The 15,706-nt window shown below is 42.3% G+C and overlaps 2 protein-coding genes and 1 non-coding gene across 5 annotated transcripts; all 3 read left to right on the top strand.

Annotated features, from left to right (window-relative positions):
• Positions 1-2: 2 nt before the first annotated feature.
• Positions 3-2,395, top strand: RPL18A (ribosomal protein L18a; the record flags this gene model as incomplete). The annotated part of the gene is made up of 4 exons (XM_010707732.2): positions 3-266; positions 836-965; positions 1,825-1,934; positions 2,250-2,395. Coding segments are annotated over 4 exons (597 nt in total), but the record flags the coding sequence as incomplete, so codon positions are not given.
• LOC116216238 lies at positions 1,401-1,532 on the top strand. Its single transcript, XR_004158692.1, has one exon. It is a non-coding gene; the product is annotated as a small nucleolar RNA SNORA68 (small nucleolar RNA).
• Positions 2,396-3,200: 805 nt separating the features above from the next.
• Positions 3,201-11,001, top strand: C1H12orf66 (chromosome 1 C12orf66 homolog). 3 transcript variants are annotated; one of them, XM_019613006.2, is made up of 4 exons: positions 3,202-3,489; positions 5,413-5,486; positions 5,583-5,701; positions 9,634-11,001. In XM_019613006.2, the coding sequence occupies exons 1-4, from the start codon at positions 3,255-3,257 to the stop codon at positions 10,448-10,450; spliced, it is 1,245 nt and encodes a 414-aa protein (XP_019468551.1). In that variant the 5' UTR covers positions 3,202-3,254; the 3' UTR covers positions 10,451-11,001. The 3 variants fall into 3 exon arrangements, with proteins under 3 accessions (XP_003202089.1, XP_019468551.1, XP_010706027.1); XM_010707725.3 differs by having other exon boundaries at positions 5,565-5,701; XM_003202041.4 differs by having other exon boundaries at positions 3,201-3,489; positions 5,413-5,701.
• The last annotated feature ends 4,705 nt before the right edge of the window (positions 11,002-15,706 follow it).

Below are 15,706 nucleotides of genomic sequence, written 5' to 3'. Positions count from 1 at the left end.
CCCTCCGCCTCTCACCGAGGTTCCCGCCCCGAGGAATCGTTCCGCAGCCGCCGCATCGCGACTCACGCCGCTGTCTTTCCCTGCAGCTGCGGGAGTACAAGGTGGTCGGGCGTTGTCTGCCCACGCCGAAATGCAGGACTCCTCCGCTCTACCGGATGCGGATCTTTGCTCCCAACCACGTTGTCGCCAAGTCCCGGTTCTGGTATTTCGTGTCTCAGCTGAAGAAGATGAAAAAGTCTTCCGGAGAGATTGTGTACTGTGGCCAGGTGGGGGATGGCAAACCCGGTAAACTGGGCGATTTCCTGCTGGTATATATAGGATAAAGTTACATGAAGCACTGCTACTAGGAGTTAAACTCAGCTTACATTTCTATTGCTGTCAAGTTAACCAACGCATTCCTCTTTTGAAAATGGCAGTATATATCCAAGGAGCTTAGGAAACAACAAATGGTCAAAAAAAAAACAAGATTAACTTTCTAGAGCTATGATGACTTAAATCATTACTGTACTCTGCTGTTTTCAGGGTCTAGTGTTCACTCTTTGGGCTTATACCTTTAAGAGTTATGTGGACATTCATAATTCTTGGAGAGCATATGCTTACCAATCTTCTTGCTTATAGTATGTTCTTTTCCATTTATTTCCATAGCGATGTAGAGTTGAATTTAAGTATTTTCACCAAAAATTATCAGTTTGAATGCAGCTATGTTGGTGTGGGAGAAGAGACAAAATCTTTTTTCACTAAAACTTTCCACAGTGCTTTCATTAGGGCTTCAGTATAGTTAAACTAAAATACTGATGATGTATTTAACTTCTTTTGTACCTTTGTCTAATTCCAGGTGTATGAGAAGACCCCTCTGCGGGTAAAAAATTTTGGTATTTGGCTGCGCTACGATTCTCGTAGTGGAACTCACAACATGTACAGAGAGTACAGGGATTTGACCACTGCTGGTGCTGTCACTCAGTGCTGTAAGTTTGTGTAATTGTTTGAGATAGAACCTGTATATAAACACAAGCTTAAATGTTAAACTGAGCATAAAGTCTAGGTAAGAATGCTGTCTTAAAACTGTGAGAAACAAAATGAAACTCTAGGAAACTAAATCAGGAAGCTGCTGGAGAGGTCTGTAGGTGTGATCTCACACTCATAATATGTTTTCTCTACATAAAAATATTCCCTTTTGATCAGTATGTAACATTGAATAGCTGGTAACGAGTTTTGCTCTATAGGCTGAGTTTCTTAGTCTTTGAGGTGCTCTAGATGTTTACTATATATAATGTTTCAGAATGGCCTTGTTGAGGGAGTATTTCAGATTAGAACATCTCAATTTCTGTTATGTAAAGTACTTGAGGGGTACACCATTTGTATAGCTGATTCTGTTGATAGTTGAATTTGGAACTGTACAAAATGCACACAAAAACCCAAAGAATGTTGTTCTTCGTAATGATGTTCTTGTCGTGTGTGCAAATATTATATGGATCTTGTCGCCTTTCCAGAGCTGAGGTGCTCTTGAAAGTGAAACTTGAGGTTCTACATTAACTTAATAGGATATTTTCTGTTAATTAATGTACTGAAAGATTGCTCAAGAGGCCTCAGAACTTGTTTGCCATAATGCAATGATTGGTAGCTAAGTATCTAGTCTGAATAATTTAGGAGTTTTTTAGAACGTTTTTCCATTAATAATACTTCAGTGTTGATTCTGAATCAGCTCGCTTGTTTTAAAAAGGTAAATCCCATCTAGATTATTTCTATAAGTGCATATCTTGAAATCGGGCAAGAGTAAGATGGCATTCTTTTGGAGACATTGAGTTACGGGTTCTCTTGTTGCAGACCGTGATATGGGAGCCCGTCATCGTGCCCGTGCTCACTCCATTCAGATAATGAAAGTGGAGCAGATTCCTGCTAGCAAGTGCCGTAGGCCAGCAGTCAAGCAGTTCCATGTAAGTAAAACTGCAGTGCCTGCTGGGCCCCAGTCTGATAGAGGGCTGGAGGAAGGGAGCTGTGTCTGGTACAGGTTTGCTTTACAGGCAAGAGTGTGGAGGGGGAACCAAACTTGCACTCATAGCTTCACAGATATTTTATTTTGTGGTAAAATTCCTTTTGTTAAAGTCAGAATATAATGTATTGTATTACAACAAATGTGCCTTTCACAGATGTCTTGTTCAAAAAGAATCACAGACCTTGTGCATCTTTTCAGTACTGTGAAGTGTAGAGCAGTAGTGATGAGTATCTCAACACAAATATTTTCCTTGCAGGATTCTAAAATCAAGTTCCCTCTGCCACACAGAGTTCTGCGTCGTCAGCACAAACCACGTTTCACCACCAAGAGACCAAATACTTTCTTCTAAGTAGAAAAATGTGCTGTCTACTCAGTGTAATAAAGGTCTATTTGAACCTTTCACTTCCAGGTTTCTTTGTAAACTCTGTCTCTCATACCCAGGAAGCCCCTGTTCATATCCAGTTTTCTGTATGTTATCTGCAGCCCAGTTGAAGAGTAGGAAAAATAATGGCCAGAGGAAGCTGGGAACGTTGCTGGTCTGGGACAGCAGCAGGGGAGCTCTGCAGCTCAGTGCAGAGAGAAGTGCGTGCTGATTTCAGTAGAAGGAGGTGGGTGGGACAGAGCTCTGGTTTCCCCAGGAGCTGGAACAGGCAATGCTGTCACAGCAGCCCCCTTTCCATGGGCTTGTGTGCCACAGCTCTGCTTTGTGCTCATCTTTCCAATCTGTTCAAGGAGTTGATCTGTCCAAAGCTTAAATTAGTCCTCCTTTCCAGTGGGTTGAGCAATTGGGGATCCCTAAACTGGCTGCAGAAATGTCAGGTGGGATTGGAAGCTGTAGATGTCACATGTCTGTACAAGGTGGGAGATCGTGCAGGAGTGGTCCTTTAGGATCCAAGCTAACGTTGCCCAGAAACCCCTGTGTTTGGACACTTAATGAGGAAGACAGTGTAGCATGAAAGCGGCCTTCTGGTTTAAACCAGATAAAACAATTCAGGAGCGGAGAGCCGGTACTCTGCGCGCTCCCATTCTTTTGCAGCGTTGCGGAGACGGCCGGCGCCTTACGCAGCGGAGCAGCCCCTCCCAGCATGCCCTGCGCCCACCTGTGCCCTTGCGCCGCACGACAGGGAGGGCCGTCGCACCTCACGTGACCGCGACTCTCCCGCCCGTCTCTTCCCGCATCACGTGACGGGGACTTCCGGGGGCTGCGGCGCGAGCGAGGCTCCTCGTTCGGCTGGGAGCGGAACCCGGAAGCGGCGGCGGCATGGGGGAGTCGATCCCGCTGGGCGCGCCCGTGCCGGTGGAGCAGGCGGTGCTGGAGACTTTCTTCTCCCACCTGGGCATCTTCTCGTACGATAAAGCCAAGGACAACGTGGAGAAGGAACGTGAGGCCAACAAGAGCGCGGGGGCCAGCTGGCTGGCCCTGCTGGCGGGGCTGGCGCACCTGGCCGCCGCCGAGAAGGCCTACCACAGCATGACCTTCCTGGGCCAGAAGCTAGGTACCGCCGCCCTCGGGCCCCGACACGGTCCCGGCGGGCCGCCGCTTTGCTCCGGGTCCCGTCGTGGGGGGGAGGGGCGAAGCGGGCGGGCTTGCGGGAAGCGCAGGAGTGCAGCGCTTGTGTGGAACGCGAGCGCTGGGTCCGCGCCCTCCGTGCGCTCTGACGTTCGCGTTACCCCGAAGCATATCTTGCGGCTGGCACAGCGAGTCCTTCCGAGCCTCTGCTGGGGAATAAGCAGCCTGGCTGCGTTTCCCGAGCTGTAGCCAGCTCTGTTTCCGGGCGGGTGTACTCTTGGCTGAGATTCTGGCAAAGGTGAGCTTAGTGGGGTCGCCAAGAGCTTCTTTCAAGTTGTGGTTCCAGGCCCTAAAACTAGAACAGCGTGTGTGTCAGAACATGTGTAAGTACTCAGGGCTGAAGATTGCCTCCTGAAAATTGTTATTCATGTAGATGCTGCAGGATCTCAGGAAATCTTGGCCACGAACTTAGCTGCTTCTCTAAATACAGAAAACTGTAACTCATGCAGGACAAGCCATCATCATGCTGTCCTCTGGGCAGAGCTCTTTGTTTTCTCTTTGAACTGCAGACTGGCCTGGAAATTGAATCAAGGGATGCAAGTCTGCTGTATAATGCAGTAAAGCAACAAGAAAGTTCTGCTATGGCGTTTATGTTGAAGTGGTGACTTTATTTTATAGGAAGAACCTTACAGAGGGAAAAAGCCTATTGTAAAGCAGACTTCTAAAAGTGTGTTTGGTTCTTGAAGAAAGAGCAACACTGACAATGTAAGGGACATGCATAGTTTTATTTGCTTGCATACCTCAAGAACAGCAGTAGGTGACTGTTCCCCTGCCATGATCGAGGGACAGCTTTTGGCTTGGAGCTGTTTTTCTATGATAACCAATTCTATGCTTTTCTGCTACAAATTGCCAATGAAACTTTTGAACATTACATGTGTAAAATAGATGTGGAAAGGACTATACACCACTATGAAAGTTATATGCAGTTTCAAAATGGAACCTGAAGTCTCTTAAAAAAAAACAAAATTCTGCAGGTTCTTTGTGATCCTTGCTCTGCTGCAGCTCATGAGTGCCACAGCAGCACATAAAGCCATCTGGAAATGGAAACAATCAAATAAAAGTAGTACTTTTGTACATCAATGAGGAATATCTTTTGTCCGTATCCCTGGTGGTGGTGGGGTTGGAACTAGCTGATCTTTAGGGCCTTTAAGGCCCTTCCAACCCAAACCTTTTCACAAATACTTTTTGTTTATTATTTATTTTAAAATAATCATAATGTTAAGCAAGCGGAGGGAAGCACTGACTTCGTTTTTTCTCGGTTTTAGTTATGAATTAGCCTGCATTGTGGTCCCACTGAGATAAACTGTAGTTGTTTTCCCTTTGAGTTCAGGTTTATGTTAAGATAGGGTAGGAACTGGAAACATTTGGTTTGTACAAAGGATCGCGTTTCCCATGTAAAGGCTGCTGTGCAAGTCTGTGTGTTCTGTGTTTGAGGAGGTGTTATTAAGGGAATTCCCCATTAAAGTTTTGGAGTTACTAACAGCAGCTGAGCCTATTAAAACCTCATGTTGACTCATGACTTCCACAGATAATAGTGTATCATAGTAGCAGAGTTAACAAAACCCTTGTTAAAAAGCCCATAGCGTAGCTATGGTGTGAAGAATTTGAAGAAATTTTGCAGCAGTCATTGGCAGCTGAAATAAGAATTGGTGCAGGATGACTTGCATCAGATTACAGAGTGCTTCTGTGTGCAATTCGTACTTGCAAAATAATAGGCTGAAACTTATTTCTTGATGAAAAACCCATAGGAACACCTGGGGAAAAAACAAACGTGGTTTTGTTTTCCAGTATTGCTGTCTGTCTTTCCTCTCCCTGGAATTTGGTAATACCTCCATATTTATCTGAACAGGTGGTCAGTCATTCTTCAGCCGAAAGGACTCCATCCGAACCATCTACACATCCCTGCATAATGAGCTGAAGAAGGTGGTGGCGACGGGTCGCAATGCACTAGGAGGAACAGCTCCTCACTTGGAAGAGCTGCTTTCTCACCTGTCTGAACAGCTCTGTTTTTTTGTTCAGGCTCGGATGGAAATTGCTGACTTCTATGAAAAAATGTACACGCTCAGCACCCAAAAGTTCATTAACTCTGAGGAACTGGTAAACATTTTGGAATCCATCTTAAAGAAATATAGCTCAAGGTCAGTACTTATTTGCTGGCAGTAAGTACTCGGGCATACGATCTGTGATAAACTATATTATGGCTGAAAGCCTGAAGATTTTGCTGTCTTTTGATTGCTGAGGAGTACGGCTCCTTGCATGAATTCATGCATGAAGTGAATGTTGGTGAGCAATGACCACCCTTGAGCTGAGGGCTCAAAGTAAGACTTCTCAAAAAAAACCAGAAAATTCTATTCATTACTTTACAGGAGTCATCTTCACTATTCTTTAATTCATACTCAGCAGAGAGCAAAGAGTAATGTTCTTGATGGGAAAAGTGCCAGAATTCCATTCTTACGTCCATTGCTATGCTTGTAGGGTAAACAAGGACTTAATTCAATATGGACTTGAGTGAAAAGGGCTCGAGGGCTGGAGCACCTCTCCTGTGAGGAAAGATTGGGGGATCTGGGCTTGTTTAGCTTGGAGAAGAGAAGGCTCCAGGGAGACCTCATTGTGGCCTTCCTGTAATTTAAGGCAGCATATAAACAGGAGGGGGAATGGCTGTTTACGAGGGTGGGTAGTGATAGGACAAGGGGGAATGGTTTTAAATTGAGACATGGGAGGTTTAGGTTAGATATTAGGAGGAAGTTTTTCACCCAGAGGGTGGTGATGCACTGGAACAGTTTGTCCAATGAGGCTGTGGATGCCCCATCCCTGGAGGCATTCAAGGCCAGGCTGGATGTGGCTCTGGGCAGCCTGGTCTGGTGGTTGGTGAACCTGCACATAGCAGGGGGGTTGAAACTCAATGATCATTGTGGTCCTTTTCAACCCAGGCCATTCAGTGACTCTATGAAATTGGTTTAGGAATAGAACAGATATTTGTGTGCTGATTTTAGTTTTAAACTTAGAATTGAGCCAATGCATTCTAAAGCCATACGTTAGTCTTCATGTGCCTGTATCTGAGTAAATTTCAGATTAATTTCACAATATTAGCTTTTAATATAGACTATCATTGTTTCTGATCCTCCTGGAAGGGTTTTATGATGTTCTGTTGCCACTTCTTTTGGGAGCTACTGGAGTTAGTAGAAGGAGCACAAAGTCTTCGGTGGTCTTGCCTTTCTTACATTAAGATCTCTAAGTCACTCTTGGTTGAGTATTTCACAGCTAAAACGTGATCTGTGCAAGTGCAGTTTAAAAATAAAAGAAATTTTTAGTAACTTGACAGCATGCAAAAATGGCTGTAAAAATGCTTTTGTTTTAAAAGCCAAGCAAAGTAGCTGTTTTAGGAAGATAGTTTTCAAGTGTAGTTGGATTCTTTTTAATCTTTGTTAGTGAAATAGCATCTAAGAAGACATTTGGGTGAAATATTGTGAGGTTTTTTTATAGTTAAGATTTTTAAAATGTACATTAAAAAAAATTCAGTGCTGCTGACAGTGTTTCTAAAATTCCAAACCTAAGCACTGCAGCTGACTCCCCTTTTGTTAATAATTTTAAGGAAATTGTTGTGTAACATTGTTATTTGGAAGTCTGATTTATATGATCTTACTAGTAATTTTCGGCAATTCTTGGTTTGTAAACCCTTCCAGTCTCAGGGTTGTTAGTCCAATGAAACGTAAAATGATGGAGATGTTCTGAGATGCTGCTAGAGCTGTTTGGGTAGCTTGGTTCTCCCCAGTGTTGTACAGGATATTTCTGAAACAAAGTCCATCCTTTATTCTTTCTTTCAGTTGTGTCGTATCTCAGAGCAGTTTCTGAGGGCTGTTACCTGACGTGTGTTTGCCATGCAGCATTTCTCTGTCAGTCTGTTGACTCTCTCAAGTGAAAGGTCAGATAAACTCACCCTTAAGCTGTCTGTTCCCTCTGGGAATATATCCTCACTTATAGGTGAGGCTGTGCACCGTTTTATCAGTCAACACTTCTAAGCCAAGTGGGGCATCTGTTTTCCAGCAGGTTCTGGCCTTGGTTTCTTTGCTTTACATCTGAAAATCATCGATCTCTGAACAATTGGAAGCTATTTTGTTAGTGCTTATTCCTGGCTTGGAAACAGCCAGTAGAAGACATTTTCCTCTATGTTTTCTGTAAAATGCATCATTTCCTGAACTTTTTGAACTTTTTTTGTGGGGTGAAGGAGGCAATGTATGGGAGGAGAATGTTTATGTTTTTAATTGGAGAAAGTAAAACAGCCTCAGATCTATAAAAGCTGAATGTATAATAAATAAGTAATCTGTTTTGATATAATTATTCTTGTGTTAAATGCTTTCGTCTAGTCAGAGTTTGGTAGCTTTGTATGCATCTGTGATCTACAAAAAGAAGTTAAGAAGTTAAAGAAAAATATTTTCTTTATAGTCTGGAGAACCATCATCCCTGTGCTCTCATGAATGATTGGGGACAAAATTGACCAGTCTGCCACATTCCTCATTTAGTTTTTTTTTAATAAATTTGAACTTATGTCTTAGAAGCAAATCTTTTCGAAAGTATGTATTGTGGCTATCAAGAAGAAAGGGGACCCTTGAAAAATAATAAGGCTGTCAGACAATTTTTACAAGCTGAAGCATTGATGTTTTGGCAGCCAGATGAGTGGAAAGTCAAAGAAAAAGTAGTGAAGAGGAAGAGGGGGAAAAGCTTAAAATTCTTCTCCATTCTTTTGGCCTACAACAAAATGAAATGTTTTGGTTTTGAACCAAGTATTTCCAAAATTGCTTCTGTGTGTTGTGACTGGAGAGTTCAGGGAGATAATGAGTGGAGCTGCTTTCACCTTGGCTGTAGATCTCCTGTTAAAGGTGTGAAGAATTCATTGTAAACTTGTTTGCTTTAAAGGCGTATCAAGACCCAGGATGTTTGAAGTGAGGGCATCAATCTGTATTGATTTCAGTCAAGTCTTGTCTTTGAAGTGTTGGTTGCTCTTTGATGGAGATCTCTTTAAGAGGTCACCTAAATGCATATTATGGGAATGCACGTATTAAAAAGGCTTCTTCTGTCTTAGCTGAAGTTCTGTCTTTCAGAAGTTGAGTGTTTACCTACTGTAACTGAAGCAGTTCTGCACAATTTGAATTAAAGTGTATTTATCTCCAGTGTTACAAATCTATGAGTTTGAGTGACGAGGGGAAGGAAGTAGACTGGATCTGAATGAGGTTTTTTGTGGTGGGGTGGTTTGGCTTGTTTGTTTTTTTTTTCCCCTCTGTGAAGTTAAGATAAAATAGAGAAAGGGTGGGAGGAGAAGAGAAAGCTATAAAATGGATCTATTAAAACTCCGTTTCACTGAGACTTGTCCTAATGGTACAGTCTCTCTAGTGAATAAGATGTGTGTTGGCACTTCTATCTTATGGATGAGATTTTCATAGCATCTGTTAAACTGAGAGCTGGTCCTGCCCTGAATTCTTAGAGAGGGAGATGTGCTGATAGTTAGAGAATTTTTGCTGTGAAAGTATGACATCCTGCTGAATATTTTTCCTCTTCATTGCTCCTGGCACACCAACATTCAAATTTGAGACTGGGTTCAACAGTAAATACAGTTAACTGTGGTTCTACTGATTTATTTCCCATCGCAGTTTTATTGTAAATTAAAAAGGAAAGAAAGAAAGCTCAAGTTGGTTTCCTCATAGCTTCCCTGCATGAGCAGTGAATTTATAACATAACTTTATTTAAACTTAGTATCTTAGTACTATTTGACAACTATCAACACATATTACCACCAGAAGAGATATTGAAACAAAACCACTTGAATTTAAAGAGGAATGGTTCTGTAATAGCTTGTGAATCAATATAGGCTGATGTAGGTATGCTGTACATTCATTAAAATGTTTGTCCTAGTTGTGCTAAGTAGGAATTCTTAAATTAAGAAGATAACTTGTTGGCTTACGCTTCAGCCTGCCTTGATGTGTTGTGTTCTGTCTGTGAATTGAGAAGCAGTAGCTGATAACTTCACTGTTGTCTATAGAATTTCTCATGTCTTGAATAATGTCGTGTTTTCTAGATTTCATCATCCAATCCTCAGTCCTCTTGAAAGCAGTTTCCAGCTGGAAGTAGATGTGCTCGCGCATCTCTTAAAGGCTCAGGCTCAGATCTCAGAGTGGAAATTCCTTCCATCCCTGGTCAACTTGCACAGCGCTCACACAAAGCTCCAGACTTGGGGCCAGATATTTGAAAAACAACGAGAGACCAAGAAGCATCTGTTTGGGGGGCAGTCTCAGAAAGCTGTACAACCTCCTCACCTCTTCCTCTGGCTGGTGAAACTCAAAAACGTTCTCCTTGCCAAGTTTAGCTTTTACTTTCACGAGGCCCTTAGCCGACAAACGACCGCGTCTGAAATGAAAACTCTGACTGCTAAAACAAATCCTGATTACTTTGGGAAAATCTCCAGTTTTATTCGGAAATATGATGCTGTCAATGTTTCCTTAATCTTTGACAATCGTGGATCGGAGAGTTTTCAAGGACATGGTTATCATCATCCCCACTCTTACAGGGAAGCTCCCAAAGGAGTGGATCAGTATCCTGCAGTGGTGTCTCTGCCCAGTGACAGGCCTGTTATGCACTGGCCCAACGTAATCATGATTATGACTGACAGAACCTCTGACCTCAACAGTTTGGAGAAAGTTGTTCACTTCTATGATGACAAAGTCCAAAGCACGTATTTTCTGACTCGCCCTGAACCTCATTTCACCATTGTAGTTATTTTTGAGTCCAAGAAGTCGGAAAGGGATTCTCACTTTATTTCTTTTCTCAATGAAATTTCACATTCTCTTAAGAATTCCAAAGCTTTTGCAAGTTTGAAGCCTGGATCCAAAGGGTAAAATATGTAATTGTCAAGGCAGACTGCCAGCCTTGGGGTAACAGCAGCTTCCAGGATTACATAAACTCACAATTATCGTCACCTAATTAAAAAGGAACCATTATTTTTAATGATATAAGTTCAATTAAAAAAAAACAAAAAACAGCAAACTGACTCTTGGGGGAAAAAAATATTTTTGGCAGTATTCAGTGGGATAACTTAACTGTGGGGTGCTAAATGGCAGCAGTGAGAGCTTTTGTGTGTGTGTGTGTGGTTTTCAATTTGCAGTATGATTTATTTTTTCAGTCCGCAACTTAGTTGCCTGTATAACAAAGGAATATATGCACTTTATTATAGTCTGATCTATAGAGATTACTGAAAATGTGATGAGGGTGGAAAATGTGTATTTTCAGAAAACCAAAAAACTGTCTGACAGGAATTACTTTTGGGAACTGTACGCTGATGGAAGGGAATATTGAAGTGTGTGAATCTGCAAGAGCACGTTTTAAATAAATAAGATACATGAATCACAAAGGTACTGGCTAATTAAAACACTTTTAAAATGGTTGAGAACTGATGCTGTCTGTTAAGTTTATTCTGAACAAGCTCTGAAGCATAAAGCTGCTTCAGAACACAAGCTCAGTCAAATAAAGCTGAAGCGTGTTTTGGGAGTAGACCATTCCCTACAGTGATGTGACCCTGTGTGTATCTGGCTCCAACTGAAGCTGGAGGAGGCTGAACAGGTGGTTTAGATTGGAATGGCTCCACAGAAAAGCAGCAAAGCTCTTTTAAGTTGTGCTTTTGTTCAGCTACATGTTAAAAAAGCGTGCAGGAGGAAATACCCTTTGTGAGTTATTTTACAATTTGCTGTCAGGGCCAACTTGGATATACTTTCAGGTTTTTGGAAGTTTGTTGTTTTTATTCTGTTCTGTTTTAAATGCTTTCACAAGCTAAATTGCAACTCGTGGAATTTTGATTTTCATTCCTTTGCAGTATGTTTTCCTCATTCTGAAATGTCTGTTTCCCTGCTTAGTTTTTCCAAATCTGGAGGGTAGAAGTGTGGTTTCTGATTATCTTGAAAGTGCTGTTCATTTTGAGAATTGATATTTCCCCATGTCACACACGACTTACAGGCTTATACTGTGTGTTTCTTCCGACCATTATGCAGTTTCCTTGTATGGGAATTCAGGAGGGAAAGATGTGGCTCTGACATACAGTGTATGCTGTTGTAGTCAAGTTAGATCCTTAGCTAACACTGTTGAAGCTTTGAAGCAGAACAGATACCCTTGGATATTAAGTTTTACTGAGTACCTTCTCTCTTGCAAAGGGTTTTGGTAGCTTGTTTCACCTCTCCTACAAGTACTGATTTCTTCACAGTCACGTAAGCATACTCTCATCTCAAAGTGTGAGCTCCAGTTTTCGCATTTTATGCCACAGAGAGTCTTCCATATTTTGCTATAATTAGATGTTGGTCTGTTGTAAATATCTGCTGCTTCCTTTTTCCTCAGTCTCAGTCTAACTGCAGTATCACCCTTCAGATTTTGAAGAGACTCCTTTTTGTCCCTGGAAAAGGAGTTTTAAATATACCAGCAGCAGACCACCGCCTGGTTCTAGCAGTGTTGCATTTTGCATCTCCTGTTGTCCTTTTGCCCGAGTGAAGTTCCAAACTCTCCCAGTACTGTCTTTTGCGTGCTTACCTTCTTTCAGATAGTGACTTTGTAATATTGTCGTGCTTTTGACTTCCTCAGCCTGAGTAAGAGAGAAGAAGCTGTCACCTGAACCGATTCCCAGTCTTCAGCAGTGTAATAAAGTGTTGCACAAATTCTGTCTGCCTCTGCAGTATTTTCCCATGAGCTATCCGCAGTAAGGGGAAGAAAGTAGCGTTGGGAGGAGAAAAGCATATGAATACAGTCACCTGTTTCCAATCCTTAGGTAGCAACCGTCTTGGCTGAGCAGCTCTTTCTGGATAGATGATTTTGAGAGTCTTAGTTGGTTTACATTATTAACTAGGACATGCTAATATGATGTTAAGAGCTAACATTTGAAGCTTAGAGCAGTGCAATGCTGGTTGTAATTGTGCAGCTCACTACTGATCTCATAAAGTATTTAGTGTCACTAAATATTTGGCTCTGTGTTATATGCATCATTTGCTACCAAAGTACTGGGAGGTCTTTTTGGTGTGTTTAAGTCAAATTACTCAGAGCTGTAAAGAGAGCATAATTGTGCTGAGTTGTTGTGGTCCCATGTGGGGATCTACAAGTTGAATTAAAACTAGGGATGCCTGTGTCAAGCTAAATTCATAGTCTGTTTTGGAGTTAGTACTCTCTGGGAATGCAAGTGGGGGAAACGTTTCCTCCCTACTACCAACTAGCTGATTCTTCTCTTAGGAATTTACTTCACAAAATGTCAGACCCAAGCCAGGGTCTTCTCATATGTATGTTTACAAAATGTTTGGGAGCTGAGATTCCAGATGAGCCCTTGACTTCTCATGGGAGAGCCAGCCTTCATCCCCCTGGTCCTGTGCCTTTGGAGCTGTACTGGATGGTGCTGCAGCCTCAGCTGGACTGCAGGTGTTTGCATTAAACATCAAGACACATATAGGATCATTCTCCTGGCTAAAGGGGGATGAGAATTGAAACTTGGCAAAGAGGAGAAGATTGTCTGTTTCTTGGGTCTTTCAAACAACTGTGACAGTTGTTAAAAGACTTGCTTTCATCAGCACCAGTGGCAACTGCAGCAGGCTGGAGTTATGTCCTCTCAGGGTGTTTACTAGGTCTGGTTCTTCAGGAATAGTGTAGTGCTTCTCCAAAGACTTCCTGGGTCGATGTAGACTCTAGGTAGAATTGTAGGAATACTCCAAGGGTGAAAGGTTAGGTTTTGCAACTCCACTTTTCACCTAAAAGCTCAGTTAGAATTGTGGCGGGGCATCTGAGGCTGGTTTTGCCCTCATCAATACAGCTAAGTAAACTAGGCACCCCCACTCTGAGAGATGCTAGCTCTTATCAGAAGGATGGGGTGGGAAGTTGTGAGCACTAATAGGTTTAGTCTTCTGCTTTTCATCTGATGCTCTAAATCTGCCTGCCAAATGATTTACAAATTTGACCATTTAAGTCCCATTGTAGGTGTGGAAATCATTTCGTAGAGCTCACTTCTGCCTGGAACTATGCTGAAGGAAAGGTTCAGAAACAGTAAAAATTATTTCCTTCTTCTCTTCATACGTATCTATCTAGAGAGAGCAGTAGGCAATTATTTTCAACTGTCATTGAATAATAGGCGTTTGGGAAAAGCATGTCCTTTTTTATTGTTACTTATGTGGGGAATGAGTGAGATAAATGAAGTCCCCACCCCATCTTCCTAAGCAATTTGTCTCCACCATTTTGCCTGCAAATTCAATATTCCTAGGCGTAGTGGATCAACCATTTCCATGCTGAAGTTTGCAGTCTGCATGCAGAATATCTTTAGCTGGAGAACTCCAAAATTTCATGCGCTGAATTTTCACAACACAGCAGTTGTCTGAGGCCAACTGAACTACTGATTGCACATCACACACACACACACACACACACACACGAAAAACATGGTGAATTTCTAAAGCTGTGTGTTACTCACTCTCTGTTAGATATAAAGGTAGATGGGGATAAGTCTTGGACCAAGCTAGTTGAATTTGTGGCACTATCCCCTCATTATTTTGCTATCCTGGTAGACTGAAGTGATACCTCAGATCCACTCATGCCTGAACTTGTGAGGATTTCTGTACATAAATGTGATTTGGGTGCCTCAGGCTCATCTCTAATTGGGGATGACTTATTGAAACGATGGCTGCTAGATTAATGAGGGATCAGTCTACTTGCTTCTGAGAGAAGCAGGATAGAATAGAACAGAATGGAATGGTAGAGTAGAACAGAACAGGACAGGACAGTTGGAAAGGACCTTTGTACATCATCTAATCCAACTGCCTGATCACTTCAGGGCTAACCAAAAGTTAAAACATATTACTGAGGGCATTATCCGATCATTTCTTGAAAACTGACAGGCATGAGGCATCAACGATGATGTTGATAACCCACCAATGTCTTAGTTTTTGCACAGCAGTGCTCACTCTAAGTTAAGAACTTTCCAGCTTTCCCCATTAGCTTGCTAGCAAGGAGGCTGAGGAGATCATGGGAGGGGACAAAGCCAGGAGAGCTGATCCAGACTGGCCAAAGAGGTATCCCATACCATATTGCATCCCTCTGGATCAAATTGGGGAGAGACGACCAGAAAGAAGGACTGCTGCTCAGGAAGTCCCTGAGAATCTGTCAGCAGGTACCGAGCAATTGCATTGTGCACCACTTGTTCTGTGTATTCTTTTATCATTATTAGTTTTCCTTCCTTTTCCATCCAATTAGACTGTCTTTTTTCTCAACCTGTGGGTTTTATTTTTTTTCCAATTCTTTTCCCAACCCATTGTGGCAGGGTAGGAAGAGTGGATGAACAGCTGTGCAGTGCTTAGCTTCCTTTAGGGTTAGGCCACAACGAGTGTCTGGCATTTATCTTTGATGAACTTCATGCTACTGCTGACTGCCCAGTGTTCTGATCTGTCTAGATCCTTCTGCAGGCATGCCATCTCTCCAAGAAGTCAACAGAACCTCACAGTTTAGTACCATCAGCAAACCTGCAAAGACTGTTTTCAACTCCTGCATGCAGGTTACTGACAAAAATGTTGACCAGAACTGGACCAGTCCAGAAACATGCCGTATTAAAGGTCTTACTGAAAACCAGAAAGGTTATGTCCACTTCCTTGCCTTCATCAACCAAGCAGGTGGCCCTATCATAGAAGGAGATCAAACTGCTAAGCAGGACTTTCCCTTGATGAACACCAGTTGACTATATCTGATAGCAGCTTTGTTCTTTAAGTGCTTTTCAAAATCACCCAGGAAGATTTTCTCCATAACTTTTCCAGGGACTGATTAACAGTCTGCTGTTTCCTGGGTCTTCACTCATGCCATTTTTGTAGATGGTTATGACATTGGCTATTTTCCAGTCAGCAGGGATCTCCACAGACTTTCATGACCTTTGGTAAATTGTTGAAAGACATCCAGCTATAGCAACTGCTGATTCCTTCAGTACTCTAAGGTGAATCCCATCTGGACCTATGGCACATCAAGCTGACATAGTCCTTTTATATATACAGATGGAAAGTCATTGCTCCTCAAGTCATATTCCCCCAGTTCTCCCCAGTTCTGAGGCCAAGCTGCCCAAGATCTGTCAGTACTGTTTTTCGTTTGAAGAGAAAAAA

Source organism: Meleagris gallopavo, chromosome 1 (genome assembly GCF_000146605.3).
Source record: "Meleagris gallopavo isolate NT-WF06-2002-E0010 breed Aviagen turkey brand Nicholas breeding stock chromosome 1, Turkey_5.1, whole genome shotgun sequence".
Classification (NCBI taxonomy): Eukaryota; Metazoa; Chordata; class Aves; order Galliformes; family Phasianidae; genus Meleagris; species Meleagris gallopavo.
Note: the sequence above shows the minus strand (reverse complement) of the source record. Positions and strands in the feature narration are given on the sequence as shown.